Source organism: Hypanus sabinus, chromosome 2 (assembly GCF_030144855.1).
Source record: "Hypanus sabinus isolate sHypSab1 chromosome 2, sHypSab1.hap1, whole genome shotgun sequence".
NCBI classification, from domain to species: Eukaryota; Metazoa; Chordata; class Chondrichthyes; order Myliobatiformes; family Dasyatidae; genus Hypanus; species Hypanus sabinus.
In genome coordinates this window covers 88,526,591-88,546,887 of record NC_082707.1, presented here as the reverse complement: position 1 = coordinate 88,546,887, position 20,297 = coordinate 88,526,591, and the positions used below count along the sequence as shown (strand labels likewise).

The following is a 20,297-nucleotide window of genomic DNA, read 5'->3' as shown; positions in this document are numbered from 1 at the left end:
AGGCGTCTGGTGTGTTGGCCTTCATTATTCAGGGATTGATTTCAAAAGCTGGGAGGTAATGTTGCAGGTCTATAAAAGTCTGTATAGCCAACACTTGGAGTATTGTGTTCATTTCTGTTTGCCGTGTTATCCAAAGGATATGAAAGCTTTAGGGAGGGTGGATGGGAGATTTACCATGATGAAAACAGGATTGGAAAAGATACCCTGATTCAACTCAGCCTTGAGGAAATGTGAAGATGAACAAGGAAGACAAAGAGCACTGGATGATCCACCAGAGGCTAGAGGAGATGATCAATGCTTGTATGGCAATTAAATTCTAGAAAAATGATAAAAATTAAAGTTAAAAGTTACATTAATCAAAAGTTACAACCTACAGTAAAAAAACAGTTGACCAACAAAAATCCACACTGATTTTCAAATAGGTCAATAAAATATAAGTAATCCTTATCAATGTGGCTGATTCTTTCACTGCACTCAGTACCCCTGACCAGGTGGTGCAGAGAACTTTGAATTTCCCATTATTTTCATACACTGCATGCAAATTGCTATTTGGAAGATCTGTCAAGTAAATTATGTCACTCATTGTACAATATCAGGTCCTGAATCAGGATCTACTATTGCTGGATTGAATCAAATTTTTGTATGTATTTGGACAATGCAACTGGAAAAAATGTTCCATTAATGATCCACTTCCAGCAACAACTTTTCTTTTCTTGTGTTTATTCATAAAGTTCCAGACATGTGCTCCATATGTATCTGAAAAGGCCTGTTCTACATGCTCCTTTTTCCAGGGAGCAAAGTACCTCTCCCATGCTGGATATGGGACTGGATAGAAACGATTTGTGATCCATATAAAGATGCCATTGCATTCCTTGCCAATGAAGGTGCCTAGTTCATTAATATTGCACCATCTCTTCAGCACACGGGTGATCAGTTGAGGTCCCTGCTGACCCCAAATATCCCCATTGTAATGATCCACAAAGTCTTCCATGCAATTCCACAAAAAGGTATGGTGCTTATAATGGAAACCGAGTGCCCCATTACTGACTGTTCCTGTGTTCTCTGGACATGTAAAGTTAGCGAACGGCAAAGACCTCAGTGATATAATGTCAGTATCCAGGTAGATTCCTCCATATTTCCAGATCAATGCTAACCTGCAGCCATCAGCTAGTACATGAGTCCAATATTTCTCCTTTTCTGGATTTACCTGTAGAATAAATGACAAGGAAAAGTTTCATTCATTATCTTAATTTCCTTTCTTGCAAAACATAGTTTTCCATCTCCTTTTCTCTTCCTGATGCTAAAGACAGTTGTTTGTTATAAATGAAATATTATTTCTGTCATAACTTTGTATAAGACCCTGTGGGTACAGTTGGCCAGAAAGATCTGTAAATCAGTGGACAGAAATAAGGCAATGATTCTGGAAACAGAGAAGATGTCTTTGTTCTTGCCATCTGGTTGCACAAAGGGAGGCAGCCATTTTGTGAGACTGTTCTTGCAGCCACAATTTTGTGAAATGTGGTAAACTGGTTCTTTTTCAGGGAGGGCTTAAACAGAGCAAATCACCATGACACAATGAGTTTATGTTAATAACCTGCAAAACCTGGGTCCATTCTCAGATATGAAGTAATTTATTATGTAAAATGGCAGAATTGCAGAAGGACACTGTGATCGAGTTGTCTGGACCCTGTGTTTGATTAATGTAATAGGACAGACTTGAACCAGTCTGAGTTGGAAAGTACAAACAAAGTCACCTGAGGCACAAGGCTGAAGTGAAAGCCATGAAGCAATACAGCTGTTGTCTTTAGTCACTCAAGCGTGAGCTTCCTGCAATCATCAGTTGGAGTTTAAATCCCATCGCTGTCTGTAAGAAATTTGTATGCTCTCCCCATGACAATTGACGGCAAGGGTCAGTGAGTTGTGAGCATGGTATTTTGGTCCCAGAAACGTAGCAAGCTTTGTAGGTGTCCCCCTACACAAATCTTGTCAATTTGAATTGACACAATGATTTCACTGTATGTTTCAATGTGACAAGCAAATCTAATGTTTATCTTTAAGTGCATCACTTGAATGTTTTAGGACTGAATTCCAACTGCAGTCACTCTGCCAGCTTTCGAACTGATCTACAACTTGCTGTAGCTCAGACAATCCCCCTCAGTATCACTGACATCACTGAACACTCCAAACTTACGACTCATACTGTTGATCCGATAGTCACATCAAAGTCATTGATGTTATTCAGCAGAAGTCCCAGAAGCGATCCTTTTCATACACAACTACTCAGAGAGACAATCCTCCACTTCTGCCCTTTGCTTGCTATCACACAGCCAGTTGTAAGTCCACTAAGGACCCTCACCATCTGGGACATGCTACTTTTCCTCATTATTACCATCAGGGATAAACGAGGTACAAGAGCCTAAGGACTCAAAATCAGTGCATTCGGAATATCTTGATTCCCTCTGCCATCAGATATCTTGCACTGTACTGCTGCCACAAAACAAATTTCACAACATATGTCAGTGATAATAAACCTGATTTTCATTTAGACCCTCTCCCTGCTCCAATCTGAGGTTCCCACCTGCATTAAGACCACTAGAGGAAAGTAAGGCCTACCTTAAGAGGAAAGTAAAATGGGAACCACAAGAGTGTCGAGAGTCGACAGCAGGTGATACCATATAATACTGGCTGAACACCATTCACTAATCAGCTATAGAAAATTTTCAGGAGCCTAAAGTCCCACATTCAATGAAACTTCTTTCCTGCATCATTATGTTTAATTGGTAATGGTACTGGAATTTGTTTTTATTTGTGACATCTACCACAAAGGGAGAAAAGGCTGCCTTGCATACTGTGCATAAAGGTGAAAACATTATATTGATCTGTGTTCATTGGCATCCATCTGTCTCAAACAACGGGTGATGATGATCATCATCAAAAGCCTGGGCAGAAGGTATGGAGATTCTGAGATGCCCAGTCGTCAAAATCTCCCCCTCAGCCTCACCAATTTAGTCCAAAGGAAAGCTTATGAAGCAATACGTTTGGCACCAGCTTGGCTGTTTTACACCTGTAGTCTTTGATGCTCCCGAGGCTGCCCACAAGGCAGTAGGGCTATTTACCCATAGCTTGGGAAATTGAGGTATATCAAGGTAAAAGAATATCAACACAGAATAAGGTGTAAAAGCTACAGAGAAAGTGCTGTACTGGGAAATTACAATGAGCAAGATCATAACAAGGCAGTTTGTGAGGTCAAGACTCTGGCTTATCATATGCAAGAAACTTCTAATTGTCTTATTGCAGTAGATAGAAGTTAGCACTGAGCCTAGTGGTTCAAGCTTTCATGGTTTATGCCTTCTTCATGAGGAGAGAGGGTAGAATGGTGAATATTGAGTTGGTTGCTTTGATTATACTAGCTACTTTACTGAGACAGTGAGAAGTATAGGCAATGTCCATGGAAGGGAGGTTGGTTTTCATAATGTGCTGAGCTGTGTCCACAACTCCCTGCAGTTCCTTGCAGTCACATGTAAAGCTGTTTCCATATGAAGCCATTATGCATCTAGACAGAATGTTTTCTGTGGTGCATCAGTAGAAATTCATAACGGTTGACAGGGGTGTGAAAAATTTAACAGCCTCTTCATTTAGACATAGCTGAGCTCTCTTGGCCATAGTGCGGTTGGGCAGGACAGGCTATTGGAGATGTTCACTTGTAGAAACTTGAAGCTTTTAACACACCCAACCTCAGCAAAATGTTCTGCAAATGCATTAAGCTCATTGAGGAAAGGATGTGTTGCTGTCGGCAAAATCTTTTTGTGAGATAAAGTGGAATGACTTAGAAGATTTTCAGAAAGGATCACCCAAGATAATTGAAGAATTATGTGTAATTGTTAATGACCTGTTAAGGAAGGAGGTGGAAATAGTTGACGTTTGGGAGAATTATACCAATTGCCTAAGGCAGATGGACATTACTTCCTACCACTGATGGATTATCTTCGAGGGTTGATCCCTGAAGGCCAATGTTATTTTTGTTATTAATTATTCAGTTTGTAATTGTACTGCTTGCCTTGATTTTAAAATCCTGGTTAAAAGCTGAGTAAGAAAGGAAACTGAAAGATGTAAGTTAAACAAGATCAACTAACTTGCTTGGCCCCATCACTCTCTCTCTACTCATGACCTACTCAGGTCCTCTCACACACACACCAACTTCTTTCCTAATCATATCCCATTCTCCATCTCAATATCACTCAGTTAATTTCCTCTCCCTCTCCTCCTTCATCTGCCCATCACCTACACACTGAGTCCTTTACCCACATCTGCCCCACAGGTCACATCTATTCACCATCTATCACTTATTGGCTTCCACATATCACCTCTCTTTCTTATCTACTCTGTTACTATCCTCTCACGCCTATTCCCACCAGTAATCATTTTTCATCTCACAGCACCTTTGCATGTACATAGAGGAGAGATTTCTGCTTCTTGGTCATGTGAGAAGGGAAATCATTATTTGCAGAGGTTATTTATTTATTTATCTATCTTCCAGGTTAGGCAGGTGACTGTTGTACAGATATCTCTGCTCAGTCTGTAGTTGAGACCCAAAGTATCCAGTTTGAATTTTTAGTCATTTATTTCCCCCCCCCCCCCTTTCTCTGTACAGCACTGCCTTGTCTCAAACTACGCCATGTTCCTTTCCCTTTGGTGTCCATTAGCGTGTCTGCCTTGCCTCCAACATCTGGCCTGCAGTAAAATGCTCTCAGAAACAACACTGGTTTAAGAGTAAAGAATAGGCGAAGCAATGTTTGTCGATGTGGCTTTACCTTTCACTGCATTCAGTACTTCTGCCCTAGATATTTATTTCCCATCAGTCCTACCGATACACTATATTCATTTAAAAAAAAGTTAATTTGAGTCAAACACTGAGTTTACCAAACAAAATCAGATATTTCTGTTGATTACCTTTTGATACCAGCTTTTCAATGGAGTCCCTTCGAACAGTTCAGCAAGATTCAAGGGTAGAATGGTGACATTCCTCACTGATGAGAGCAATGGGATGCCTTTGTACTCAGGCTGTGGATACTGGCTCAAGTTGCCACTGAATCCCTTCATGAAGTAATAGATTGGTTTGTCTGGGTTTCGGAGAGCAGCAGACTCCACTGAACACACCACTAATGGTGTCGGCTCTACGTTGTCAGTCGACTCCACAAACATAATCCCGGGTTTTATGTTTGGGAGTGGAGGATCAGAAACATTTGCCCCAGAATTGTTTTTTACCTGGAATATTCTAAAAATGTAACTTTTAATAGAATAACAGCCTTCCATCTCCCAGCATTTGTACAACACACCTGCAGCTGCAAGTAGTAAGACAAAGAAATATCCTTTCTGCCTGGATATCATGGCGTGAAGCTGAGATGTTTTGTCAAATGTTCCTGCAAAACAAAGATGCATGTTTTGTTTTCAACGCTGACCACATGAACTCAAATATATTTAGATGTATAAAAAGGGAACACAAATGAATCCCATTATGAATGCCAGCAATTATTCCTTAACAAAACACACTAAAAAGAAACTGGAAAATAATGTATGTTCAGTATTTACTGTTCTGAAGTTATGGACCCAATAACAAAATTATTATGAAAGTTATCAGAAACATGATTTGCAACATAAAAATAGTCAATGCCAGAAACACTTGGCAGGTCACACAGCAACTGTGGAAACAGAGCAGAAGGTCCAGGTTGAAAACCCTTTGTCAGAAACACAATGAGAGAAAAAAATCAGATTTAAGTTTTAAAAAGTGTAAAGGTGGGGTGCGTGGTTTGGAGAATAGAAACAACTTTCCACAAGAAAATAAATGGGACCAAGATATTGACCCTTCCTCTCTCAGTCTGACCTACTCCTTCCAGAAACTGCAGACTTCATCTCACAAAGAACACCAATGACCTCATCCTTTTGCTGACAAGGTACCACAGTTCCATTTCCGTGAACTGTTGGCTAATTTGCAGAGGCCAAGAGTCAGCTCTCAGATATTATACATCCATTGGATCACGACACAACCAAATCACAATCACAAGGGACTCTTTTCAGTCGCTCACTCTCTATTTCTCTCTCTCCCCTTTTTCTCTTTCTCCCTCTTTCTCTTTCTGTATGTGTGTGTGTGTGTGTGTGTGTGTGTGTGTGTGTGTGTGTGTTGTGTCCATGTAGCCGTGTCCATTCCAAGACTGCAAATGTGATCTCTGATTCTGTCAGTGCATTAACTGTGACAAGTGCAATGACATCATGGATTTTTTCTTGAACTGCTCCCAGATACCGGATGCATCACTGACAGAGTCTTCAACAGGCACTAATTGCCATCCCCTCTTGATCTCTAATCTGTTGATTGTGCTGGCAGTTTATGTGCAGAGGAAATACCATCTCATTTCAACATTTCCAAGGTGACAGGAAAGTGTCTTAAAGGCAACCTCTCACAGCTAGCATGACATTGAAAATATCACACAAAATTCCAGATAAGCCATGGCATAAGGGACAATTCTGCTGAAGATTTGCTGTCATGATGGCACAAATGGCTGACTTTGGGTCTCTATCCATCATCCCATAGGATTACCAAGGCAAAACATGAGATTATGCTGGTGAGAACTCGAGTAACACTCCCAACCCACACTGGCAAGAAATGGCTTGTTAACTGTGCAGAGTGCATTTGGTGCTCGAAAGGCAAAAGAGTGCAGATGATGAAAATCTGAAATAAATCTTAAGAACCAGGGGAACATGGGTCAGGCAGTACAATAGAGTGGAAACCAGAAATTAATGATCCAATTCAGAGACACTTCATTGAACTCAGAGAAGATTAAAATCAGAGATGTTTCAAGTTGCAGAGCTGAGTGAGGGGTGGAGAGGACAAAGTGAGTGAGAGTGATAGGGTGCAGACCAACAGAGACAGATCTATATGAACTGTGGTGGTGTGAGCTGACAGGGTGTTGGTGGCTGGTGAATCACAATGGATCTCTGTGAGGACATGTGAATAGAAGGAGAGGAGAGAGGATGGGGAGGGGGAAAGTCAGTGTAGGAACGAGGAGACACAGAACACCACAGTTACTGGAAATCTGACAGGAATGAGAATGCTGGACATACGATGTGTGTGTGGCAGCAGTGTAGAGAGAGAGGAACCTGAGTTAATGTTATGGACAGATGACCTTTCATCAGAAATGCCCAGTTCTGCCACAACTGGAAAAGTGTTTATTTGTAATTTTAATTCAATGTTGCACCTTGCAGCCTATAATATGACTAATCATAAGATTGTATGATGCTTCTGTTTTTTGAGCTACGTTTTGGGCTTCAGTGCAATATACAATGTATTGAGCTGTGCACAATTGGGGAGTCAGGACGCTGTGGAGGAAAGATCTCAAGAAATGAGATCAGCAACAACAGACAAATGCTTACTGGTGTGGTAATGGCGCAGAGGAGGTGTGTGGGGATGTCTCAAGGCCACCATGCATCTTCTGCGAGGTCAAAGTAATCTCACCAAGCAACAAAAGGACCAGATATTACAATAGGTTTAATGATGATGTCAGGTTGGTTGGTCTTTTGCATCTTACTTTCATCCATCAAAGCTCACCATCAGCTCAACTGTCATCCTCTGAATAGAAATGTTAGTCCACTCGATGGTTAACATTGAATTCAGAGAGGGTTTAGTCAGAAGGAGTAACTATTTCATATTGGTGGTCAGTATTAAATTAGAACTATAAAGAATAAGAGGCCAGAAGTATGGAATGAAGGAAGGAAAAATGATGTACAGAATACAGTAAACTCTGGTGGCACAGAAATAGGTGTGGAGTTGGGTGCAGTGGGAGTTGAACTCAACACCATGTAAGTCTTGGAGTTTATTGATATGAGGAGCTTTGGAAAATGAAGCTGAGAACTCTGGTAAATGTTAAACATTAGAGAAGGTGAATGATCCGTGAGTAGTAAAGTCAGAGCAAACAGGGAGACTGAGAGCAGTGATAAGGGTTGGGCAATGGGAGTCAGTGTTAAAACAAGGTATCCAACTCTCAGAAGGTTATTAGGATTTGTAAACAGTTATGAATTTGGAACTCTAAAATGAAGACTGACGTAAGAGGGAGAATAGAATTGTGGACAAAGGCAACTTTAAGAGAAAGTGTCAAAGGCATTGCAGAGAGAGGTTTAGAAAAGATAGGGTTACATTTGAGCCTTGGGACTCAACAGTAATTTCGGATTAACTATTTTTTCCGCTGATATCAGTTCTGGCCATTACAGGGTTGTACATGGAAACATGGCTTTCAGCCAAACAAATCCACAATCAGCTTATTATATTTGCACTCCTCCAGGTGACTCAGTTGCACTTAACAAGCCATTGCTTCAGGCACCATCTGCGTTGTTCCCTCTCAGTCTCTACTTGATCACATTCCTACATTCCTCATGTTTCTACACAATTTCAAACATTTTCGACGTTCCCACATTGTTTGTTCTTCTAACAAAATTCACCTGTCATAATCATTAAATCTGTTACACCTCCACAGAGGAATTGCAGCTGACTTATTTTCTGATGAGACACATTTCAGGCTTTGCAACTCTAAAGTGAACACAACAATTTAAGAGAAGAATCTGCTTTGGCACTGACTCCAGTGATGTTCTCGTACATGGGACTGAAAAGGATCAGTGTCTCAAGTAAGTATTTTTGGCCCTTGAATCATTTCCGTGGAAGTTTGAAGTGTGCAGGTTTGAACAGGCTGTATCCCTCATCCACTCTCTGCTTTGCACACTTTGTCTGCACTGCAATGAATTGTCAAAACTGGTTTTAATCTGAAATTGCACTGATATTATCCATGGTCTACTTGTGATCATGAATGGTCATAACTTAGGGAACTTTGGGAATTCAGCAACGTAAACCTCATCAGATCAAAGTGGTCAACAAAATTATGAAAACATGAAATATTTCACATCAACAATTTCACTCTCAGTTTGCTAGCAGTGAGGAAATGGGACTTATCATTCTTTGACACTGTTGGTATTGAATCAAGTGTGTGAGTAAGAACAGCTGACATGCTCTCCTCTCATGAGTAGGAAAGAAAATTCTTTTTCAGGAACCGCATTCCGTTTCCCTCCATCAGTAGTAACCATAATTTCAGAGCAATATGGAACAAAGTTGGCATTTGCTTGTTTTCACCAACAGATGTCATACAAATAACAAGCCAATTCTCCAGTGATACCCCTCCCTTCTCATCTGTACGTTGATTGCTTTAAGTTCAACCTGTAGCTCAGATCAGGGTATGATCCTTTACAAATTTTAAATAATAATAACATATTCAGCTTGTATTTTTTAATAAAAGGCATTTGGTATTTCATGATTTTGCTATGAATAGGCACCAACACACAAAATTGATATTTCAGTATTCCTGATTGCCATAAAGTTTTTCTTTGCCAAACATTATGAAAGCAGCTCAGATAATTTTTCAGCTTTGAATCTATCCACAGATTGCTCACTGGCTGATGGTATCCTAAGAGATCAAGTTTAAGGAAAATAAAACACATTGTCCCAAAATAAAAACAATTCCCAACATAAATACAAAGAAAACTTGTTAAAGTTCATTGGCACCGACCTGTCTTAAATGGGATTCACTCACGCCATAAAGTCTGTCTGAAAGGATGTTCCAGGAGATTATCTAATTTATACGTGAAGCATTAATCCTCTTGGCATAGCATTATTATAATCTCTCGGTGACACGCCCAAGGAGCGCTGCCTTTAGATTAGGTCAATGAAACCAGCAAATGGAGGAAAATGAAAATCATAAACAAAGCAGCTCATGCAAAATGCTGAAGGACTCATCAGCTCAGGAATCATCTATGGAAATGATTAAATAGTTGATGCTTCGGGCTGAGACCTTTCTTCAGGAAAGGAAAGGAAAGGAAAGGAAAGGGGAAGGTGCCAGAATAAAAAGGTGGAGGAAGGGAAATGACACTAGTTCAAAAATGATAGGTGAAGCCAAGTGTTGAGGAAAGATAAAGGGCTTGAGATGAAGGAATTAGATATGAGGGTGGACCATAGGAGGTGATAGGCAGATGAGAGGAAGAACAAGAACAGAGCGCAGAATAGAAGAGGAGAGGGGGAGGGATTGTTTTACCAGTAAGAGAAATTGATATTCATGCTGTCAGGTTGGTGGCTACCTAGGTGGAATACAAGTGTAGCCCCTGGTAAGCCTCAGGCTCGCTCAGCTCATTTCTGTCTAGGGGGAGCAGCCTTTTGCCCCGCCAAACTGGGTAATCAGCTTGTGCAGACGCTGTGTGATGTCCCTACCATGCCAAATAACAGACAGTACACCATATGCGATTAAATGATTACACTTTATAGATCTTACTGGAACTATGTACTTAATAGAGATACAATATAAAAGGAAAAGTAAAAGGTGCCAAACTTATCAAAATCCAACCACTTCATGCACAACCATTGGAGCTCAGTTAACAAAGTCTTCTTGCCACCATTCGATCCTCTCCAACTTCCTCAACCCTCCGTCTGGGACCAACCATGGTGGTTGACCAGACACTCCACACAAACCTGTCCTCGTCTCCTCTTCTCGCCAAAAACTCTGGGCCTCGGACTCCTGCTCAGGGTCCGTTCCATTGCCCAGCTTACAACATCTTCTCTTCTCCCTCTAACCCCCTCGTACCGTGTCCCCAAAAGCCCGTGCAACATTAGCTTACAGACCCACAAGAAAGAATGATATCTATCCCAATTGGTCAACAAATGAATACAATTCTTGTTATCAGTAATTATAACCCAAACAAGTTGCGAGAGAAAACACTCTCTCACCAGTTAGCATAAGAAAGAAGCAATTTTATTAGCCTTAGCAGTAACGTAAAAGAAGAAACCCTTTACACTCTCTCCCCCCACTAAATTTAGTCATGTCCTCATGACTTCTAAATAACTCGACAACCCTTCCTACAGACACAAAACCCAGTCCAGGTACAAACAGTGGTATTGCTCCCCAAACAGTAGACCTCATGCCCTGTTCCTCAGTCGCTCCATAGGCCAACCTATCTGGGAGTTTCCTAACACTCTGAGACCTCTGTACCCCCTCACCTAAACACTTCAGGCTCGGACACAACTGGGGATAACTAGGGTCTGCTTGCTAACTCCTCTCTCAACCTCTCACTCATGTTCCCACTGCAACTTGGAGCCCCCTGTCCCTCGTCCAAGACCCCGCTTCTTTTCCTTCAGGATCCCACAGTAACCCAGGTTGCCCACAGCTAGCCCTCCCCAATACACCTAACTCAGTGAAAGAAGGGCCAAAGGTCTCTTCCTCAATCAAGGGGAAGTTAGCAAAATGCAGCATGTACCACATATCCAGCATATCATCCCTCGAATCCGTATTCTTCCTCATTTCTGCGATCAGTAGCTGCTGTTTGATTTTCTCCAAACTGAAGCACTTGGATTGGGCTGCCTCTACAGCCTCTTCAGCCTTCTACAGTTGAGATGTCAGCTTCTCTGACTCCTCCAAATCTCGCCACAGTCTCAGCAGTTCTGACTCACGCTTCATGTTCATCTCCATCTGGGACGCAGTTATTCCACCAGCTTCTTGCACCCTGACTGGAAAAGAAGCAGTTAAAGATTGGCAAGCCTCCAGTTTAGTGTTCACTGAAGTTATCTTCAGCTTTTGCTTCCTAATGACTTCTTCCAAGTCAACTTTCAGGTTTTCCACTTCGTTAATTCTTTCTCGCCTAGGCTCCAGCACTCACCTCGCATCATAGTCCCCCAAGGCAAATCCAAACAGTAGACGATTGCCCACATACGCCAAAACTTCAAACACCTTCACATCCCCCATGGTCTTCCCCATGCCCCACGGGAAGGCTGCAAGGGCTCCGGATATGCGCAATGGCATCTTTTTGGACTGGAACAATCCTAAGGGACCTATAACGGCCATCTTCTCTTTGTCCGCTTCACTCATCGGGATCTGGTAACATCCACTCCTCAGATCCAGTACCTTAAACCACTTTGCACCACTCAGACAGGCCATCGCCTCTTCGGCCCTCAGGGCCATATTCTGGTCAATGACAGTGCACCTGTTCAGAGTCCTATACTCCACACACACACTGCCTATATCTTCCATGGCTGCAGGGGCCAGTCGCCACAACCTCTCTCTCACTGAGGCATCTTCAGTGGTCAAATCCCCTCCCGCGTGGTATTTCGGAGCATCCACTAAGAAGGTCTCACTCTCAGACACTTGCCCCAGGCTGTACCACCACCAGCTCTCGTTTGAATTCAGTACCGGCCCAATGCTGCTACACACGTCCGCATAAGCAGCTCGAAACTCTGGGTGCATCGACAATGACTCCAAACAGCTCTCACCCGCCTCCTCCTGGCAGGCCCCCAAGAGCACCAGCAGGGTGTTGGTCCCCTCCAGACTCGCAACATTGCCCATCTCAACAGTGTCCGGCCACATCAGCATTAGCGATTCACGAAGCTCAGTCACCCCCACACTGGCCTCCAAGAACTCCATTTTCACTGACCAATAACCATCGTCTGGTTAATCACTGGCACTGGTACCCCAAGTCTCCAGTGCCCTCAATGTCGTCAAGGGTAAATGCTTCAAATACCAGTTGTAAAACAAACTGTACAGCAACTTGACCTCGCCCCGGTGTCAAGGATGGCATTAGCGTGGCTGTCATCTATCTGTAATGAGACCTGAGTGCGTGGTCCCTCTAAGCCTTCAGGAATAGGGTCTGTTCCTTTCGGGAGTTCCTTGGTACATTGCTGGGAACATGCTCCCCCAGAGACCCCAAGCCGTTCCCCCACTGGGTCTCCTCTAAGTTTCCCGACACCTCTCAGATCAACTGAGGGAGGGGCTGATCTTCTTGACTCAACCCATGGCACCGCAAACAATTTATCTGCCCCTTAGCCAAAAAGATACATGGAACATAGAACATAGAATAGTACAGCACAATACAGGCCCTTTGGCCCACAATGTTGTGCCAACCCTCAAACCCTGTCTCCCGTATAACCCCCCACTTTAATTTCCTCCATATACCTGTCTAGCAGTCTCTTAAACTTCACTAGTGTATCTGCTTCCACCACTGACTCAGGCAGTGCATTCCATGCACCAACCATTCTCTGAGTGAAAAAACCTTCCTCTAATATCCCCCTTGAACTTCTCTCCCCTTACCTGAAAGCCATGTCCTCTTGTACTGAGCAGTGGTGCCCTGGGGAAGAGGTGCTGGCTGTCCACTCTGTCTATTCTTCTTAATATCTTGTACACCTCTATCATGTCTCCTCTCATCCTCCTTCTCTCCAAAGAGTAAAGCCCTAGCTCCCTTAATCTCTGATCATAAGCCATATTCTCTAAACCAGGCAGCATCCTGGTAAATCTCCTCTGTACTCTTCCCAATGCTTCCACATCCTTCCTATACTGAGGTGACCAGAACTGGACACAGTAATCCAAGTGTGGTCCAACTGGAGTTTTATAGAGCTGCATCATTGCATCGCATCTCTTAAACTCTATCCCTCGACTTATGAAAGCTAACACCCCATAAGCTTTCTTAACTACCTGTGAGGCAACTTTCAGGGATCTGTGGACATGTACCCCCAGATCCCTCTGCTCCTCCACACTACCAAGTATCCTGCCATTTACATTGTACTTTGCCTTGGAGTTTGTCCTTCCAAAGTGTACCACCTCACACTTCTTCGGGTTGAACTCCATCTGCCACTTCTCAGCCCACTTCTGCATCCTATCAATGTCTCTCTGCAATCTTAGACAATCCTCTACACTATTTACAACACCATCAACCTTTGTGTCATCTGCAAACTTGCAAATCCACCCTTCTACCCCCCCATCCAGGTCGTTAATAAAAATCACAAAAAGTAGAGGTCGCAGAACAGATCCTTGTGGGACACCACTAGTCACAACCGTCCAATCTGTACGTACTCCCTCCATCACGACCCTCTGCCTTCTGCAGGCAAGCCAATTCTGAATCCACCTGGCCAAACTTCCCTGGATCCATGCCTTCTGACTTTCTGAATAAGCCTACCGTGTGGAACCTTGTCAAATGCCTTACTAAAATCCATGTAGATCACATCCACTGCACTACCCTCATCTATATGCATAGTCACCTCCTCAAAGAACTCTATCAGGCTTGTTAGACATGATCTGCCCTTCACAAAGCCATGTTGACTTTCCCTGATCAGACCATGATTCTCTAAATGCCCATAGATCCTATCTCTAAGAATCTTTTCCACCAGCTTTCCCACCACAGACGTAAGGCTCAGTGATCTATAATTACCTGGACTATCCCTACTACCTTTTTTGAACAAGGGGACAACATTTGCCTCCCTCCAATCCTTCAGTACCATTCCCGTGGACAATGAGGACATAAAGATCCTAGCCAGAGGTTCAGCAATCTCTTCCCTTGCCTTGTGGAGCAGCCTGGGGAATATTCCGTCAGGCCCCGGAGACTTATCCTTCCTAATGTATTTTAACAATTCCAACACCTTCTCTCCCTCAATATCAACATGCTCCAGAACATCAACCTTACTCATATTGTCCTCACCGTCATCAAGTTCCCTCTCAGTGGTGAATACCAAAAAGAAGTATTCATTGAGGACCTGGCACACTTCCACAGCCTCCAGGTACATCTTCCCATTTTTAACTCTCATCAGTCCTACCTTCACTCCTGTCATCCTTTTGTTCTTCACATAATTGAAGAATGCCTTGGGGTTTTCCTTTACCCTACTCGCCAAGGCCTTCTCATGCCCCCTTCTTGCTCTTCTCAGCCCCTTCTTAAGCTCCTTTCTTGCTACCCTATATTCCTCAATAGACCCATCTGATCCTTGCTTCCTAAACCTCATGTTTGCTGCCTTCTTCCACCTGACTAGATTTTCCACTTCACTTGTCACCCATGGTTCCTTCACGCTACCATTCTTTATCTTCCTCACTGGACAAATTTATCCCTAACATCCTGCAAGAGATCCTTAAACATCGACCACATGTCCATAGTACATTTCCCTGCAAAAACATCATCCCAGTTCACACCCTCAAGTTCTAGCCTTATAGCCTCATAATTTGCTCTTCTCCAATTAAAAAATTTTCCTGTCCTCTCTGATTTTATCCTTTTCCATAATAATGCTAAAGGTCAGGGAGCAGTGATCACTGTCCCCCAGATGCTCACCCACTGACAGATCTGTGACCTGACCCCATTTGTTACCTAATACTATTAGTATGGCATTCCCCCTAGTCGGCCTGTCAACCTACTGTGACAGGAATCTATCCCAGACACACTTAACAAACTCTGCCACATCTAAACCCTTGGAACTAATCAAGTGTTGTCAGGAGGATTTCAGGTGATGATGAAAGGTTTTGGCCCAAAACATCGCCACTACCTTCTCCCATAGATGCTGTCTGGCCTGCTGAGTTCTGCCAGCATTTTGTGTTTTTATTTCAGTCTTGTTAAGATTAACCTCAAGACCAGTCTTCATACAGAAGTTTTCCAAGACCTTGAGATTCCTGACCAAGCCTTGTGAGAATCTCTTGGAAGTGCAGCATCATTAGCAAAGGCTGGGACTGTACATTACGTATTTCAACTAGATGAAACCAGACCCATCCATATCTAATGAACATAAAAGAATGTCAATAACTATGTTAAATAATATTGAGGAAAGTGTGCCTCCTTGATTTACTCACTTTAGAATAAGGATGGGTCAGTCCCAGCCTTGCCATTCTCAACAAGAGTACTGGAATTTGTATTTAGGTCTGTGATGAGACCCACAAAATGGCACCAGCCACCATCCTCTCAGAATCTTCAAGGATAATCTCAAAAGAATTGGACCAATCATTACAGGATGCGAGTTTTCAACAGGTTTTAATTTTTCACAGAGTCAGACTTTGGAACGAAGATATCTTGCTCCACTTTATTGAGGTGGGCAAACTATCCATTTTAGTCCAGGAGGAAAACATTATAGATCACTGGCGTCCACCTTCTGGATCCCAGCCAATATAAGGCAATAAGGACTGGCCAGAGTATCCCGTTGAAAAATGACGAATCAAAAGGGCAATGTTATGATAGTCATCAGAGATTTTAACTTGCAGATATATTGGGAAAGTCAGTTTGGTAATGCATCCCAAGATAGTGAATTTGTTGAATGCCTAAGAGACAGATTTTTAGAGCAGTTTGTCATTGATCCTACTAGGACATCAATTATACTGGATTAGGTATTATTGAATGAACCAGAGGTTATTAGGGAACTTAAGGTAAAGGAAAACTTATGAGGTTGTAATCATAATATGATTGAGTTCAACTTGAAATTTGATAGGGAGAAAATAATGTCTGAGGTAACTGTACTTCAGTGGAGTAAAAGAAATTTCAATGGTATGAGGGGATGGCTAAAATAAATTGGAATGAGATGCTGGCAAGGATAATAAGCTGTTGTTCCATGGAAAATGAGGAAAGTGCAGGATAATTTGCATGTCCATGCAACCCTGTGAAAGTATCAGCAACAATAGAACACACCTGGAGTCTGGTTTTGCTGTTAACAAAACACTATTTGATTAGTAACTAAATCATATAGTAATTTAAATCAGGCAAATCAAGATTTAAATGTGTTATGTATATATAGGTGCAAAATATATAAACTCACAAAACTTCTTCAAGTTTAGGTGGAAGGTGATACAGTCTTACGATGATACTTAAGAAAGTTCAGTTCAATCTCAGGTTAATTAATGCGAGATTTCATAATCCCAAAGCGAAACGTGAGAAGGCAATTATGTCGATATTCAACAGATTCCATGACAGCAATACAAAATAACAATAGCAGTAGGTTTTATCTTTGAAGTTGTTCCACACCACACACAAAATATCAGCACAGTGATCTTCAATGAATATCCTTTCAACACAAGTCGTACCACACCCGAACTCAGCTATGGGACATCTCAAAGTGGTGGCCACAGGATACTCAAACAGAATCCACGTACAGATTATCACCAACAGTAGCTTATCACAAAGGGGTCCCTCTTCCAGGGAACTACCATCCAGGCAAGGGTCAACACACCCATGGTATTCACAAAGGTTTTTCCCTCACCAAAGAATACACTCCTGTGGATTAACTATGTGACAACCACACTTGTGTATCCAAATGGAAACAAACTCACCCTTACAGGCTACTTGGTGAGAGAGTCCAAACAGTGATCTCTTTGTCACTAGGTTTCTTCTTTTTTAAACCTTCCTCTCCTCCCCTCTCTCTCTTCTCTGCAAACTTCTAGTTGCAGCATCTGTGAGAGTCATTTATCAATACTCTGGATTGATCTCAACTCACCCTTTTTTGGGCTACTGAAAGTTTAAGCCAGTGACCAACTCCCTGGTGTCTTCCATTGACCGAATCCATCTTGACTCTAACTGTGTGTCTGTGTGTCCTTGTATATTCAAAAAATGCTGCAGAGAAACTATAACATCCACTGTCCATCAAATAACCACCTTTCTCACCATAGTAACCAAACAACTTTGTAATCAGTAGAAATCCAAGTGTCCAAAAGTCAGTCTCATTTCCTGGCATCTTAAAGTGACAGTCCACAGAAAATATGAACCGTAGGGGTACGTAACAAGTTGTATTCTAAAATGGCGAAATTGTACTACTGTGGCTGACAAGGGAAGTCAAAGCTAATGTAAAAGCAAAAGAGAGGGCATACAACAAAGCAAAAATTAGTGGGAAGATAAAGGATTTCACAGCTTTTATGACCTACAGACAGCAACTAAAAGATTCATTCCGAGAGAAAAGATGTAATATGAAAGCAAGTTAACGAACAATACCAAGGTGGAGAGAAAAACACTTTTTCCAGTATATAACAAAATGAAAGAGAGATTAGAGTGTATATAGGATCTCCAGAAAATGAGGCCCTAGAAATAATAACGGGGCAAGGAGAAGGCAGACGAATTAAATGAGTATTTTACATCAATTTTCACTGTGGAAGACACTAGCATGCCACTTCAACATGCTACTGACAAAGGAGAGAGAGGTATCACCCATTCTGCAGTGAGAGGGGAGACCAATAATTCGTTGTTTTGATGTTACAGTCTGCAGCATCGCTTATTTGAGCTCACCTGACTCAAGAACCAGCGCCCCCCCGCAATCAAGAAAGAGAGTGTGTGTAAGAGAGAGAGAGAGAGAGAGACAGACAGATTTCTTGTCTCAAAATTCCAATCTCCCTTGAATCTTCAGTCGGCAACTCCGACATGGAATTGATTCATCCACAGGGCCGCAGAGCCGCACCCCAATGGCAAACATCTTCTAGGCCACTCCGAGAGATTTCAAAAACAACGCTGCATGGCAAGCTCTGGGAGGAGGACCCACTGCCATGAAGAACCACTGTTTGAATGCAGCTGTAGATCACAGACTCCAACAGAACCCCAGCAACCTTGAAAAGGAAAGAAGGGAAATTTATTTGCTCATATTATGATAGATCTTTAGAATTTCCTACACAAGAGAGCTGTGGAAGCTCTGTTCCGACATGTTCAAGACAGTTTGTGAGATGGATACATCTTTAGCAAGGGGATTGTACAGGAGAGTAAGAATAGTTAAAGTCATCTGTCATCCCAATGAGAACGAAGGGATGAATGGTGTATTCCTGCAATTTCTTATGATCATCTGTTACTCTCTTAAAGGATACACTTTAAGTGAAGCCAGTAGAAATCCAGAAATGATATGTGGAAGGTAATCTTAAGAGTGAAAAAGAAATTCCAAGTTAGGTTAAACAGAATCGGATGCACGTCAGCTCTGGCAAACCTTAACATCATAACTGATGTGATGCTTCACTCCCAGATGAACTCAGTGCCCTTTAAGCATGTTTTGAAAGGGAGAATAAACTACTCCTGTGAGAATCTCTGGAGCATCTGGTGACTTTGTAATATCCATTTCAGAGGCTGACATCTGAATATCTTTTGATTTGAAAGCCCTCCGAAAGTGTGAACCCCTATGGTATACCAGGTATGGGACTGAAAACTTGTGCAACTGGCCAGAGTGTTCACGGGCATCTTCAATCTCTCATTGCTGCAGATGGCATTTCCCACCTTCTTCAAAAGGGCATAAACATGCCACTGCCCAAAAAGAGCAGGGTGAAGAACCCCGATGTCTATTACCCACTTGAAATTAGATCCATTGTGATGAAGTTATCTCAGAGGTTGACCATGGTTAGAATTACTGAATTGACTTTATTTCTTACGTCCTTCACATACATCAGGAGTATAAAGCTTTATGTTACATCTCCATCTAAACATCTAATGTGCAATCATAATAATTTATAATAAATGCAACAGTCAATGTAATGTAGAGTACACTCAAATCAGCGCGAGTAAATCAGTCTGAAGGCCTGGTGGAGGAAGCTGTCCCGGAGCCTGTTGGTCCTGGCTTTTATGCTGTGGTACTGCTTCCTGGATTGTAGCAGCTGGAATAGATTGTGGTTGGGATGGTTTGGGCACCCAATGCTTAACTCCTGTCTAAGCAAGGACTTGGACCCACTATAATTTAACTACACCGTATCCTTGTTATATGCATCTTCGGACGATGCGGATTCAGTTATGCGAGGAACCTATTTCTACCAACCTCCTTATATGCGTCCAAAACTCACAGTTATGGGAGGAGCACTGCTTTCCTGCCAATGCAAGTCACGTGCACGTGCACCTCACAGTCTCATTCCCGGTAGTCTCACATTGATTTTGGCAAGGTGTGGATGTGTGAACTTGCGCTCTTAAACTTCTGTTGGTTTTACCTACTGTGCAGTGATTTTGTGCTTGAAATATTTAACTATGCCTCCTGAGTGTCCGATGTCATGTCCTGGGCCATCAGCCGAGTGGCAGAGAACTGCATTAACACTTGAAATAAAGTTGGAAATTATAAACAGCGCGGCATCAGCTGAAGGTAACACAGCTCTGGGATGCTGCTGCCAGAAACAGAATCTTGCCTTTAAAGTTCTTTTGTTGCTTGACAATGCGCCAGCCCATCCTAAACACTGGGATAGCATTTATCCTAATGTAAATGCGTCTCCTGCTGCCTAACACATCGCTGATTCAGCCTCTCGACCAAGGTATGATCCATATTCAAGGCGTATTTTTTTTTACAGCCAACTAGCTCTCAAGATGCTGCAAGCAACAGATGATTTTGAAAATCCCAGGAGTTTACCAACGGTGAGGGAATGATGGGAGTCAGAACACTTGGCACAAATGGGGATGGACATGGTCTCAAGTTTAGAACGGAGTCAGCATTTCAGTCGTTCCCTGTTGTCAGCACTTCTTCCCTACAAGCAAATTTATGCTGAAAAACA

At 42.4% G+C, this 20,297-nt stretch overlaps 1 protein-coding gene across 2 annotated transcripts in view; it reads right to left on the bottom strand.

Annotated features, from left to right (window-relative positions):
- Positions 1–335: 335 nt before the first annotated feature.
- Positions 336–20,297, bottom strand: part of LOC132381045 (alpha-1,4-N-acetylglucosaminyltransferase-like) — a 52,121-nt gene continuing 32,159 nt past the window's right edge. The window contains exons 2-3 of one of the 2 annotated variants that reach the window (XR_009507904.1): positions 5,337–5,420; positions 1,085–1,207 (exon numbers count right to left, since the gene is read on the bottom strand). Coding sequence is in view for 1 of the 2 variants with exons in the window: in XM_059950165.1 (XP_059806148.1) it covers positions 605–1,207 (603 nt within the window). In the remaining variant the exon portion in view is untranslated. Of the gene's footprint in view, positions 1,208–5,336; positions 5,421–20,297 lie in introns of both variants that reach the window. The other variant, XM_059950165.1, reaches the window with a different exon arrangement.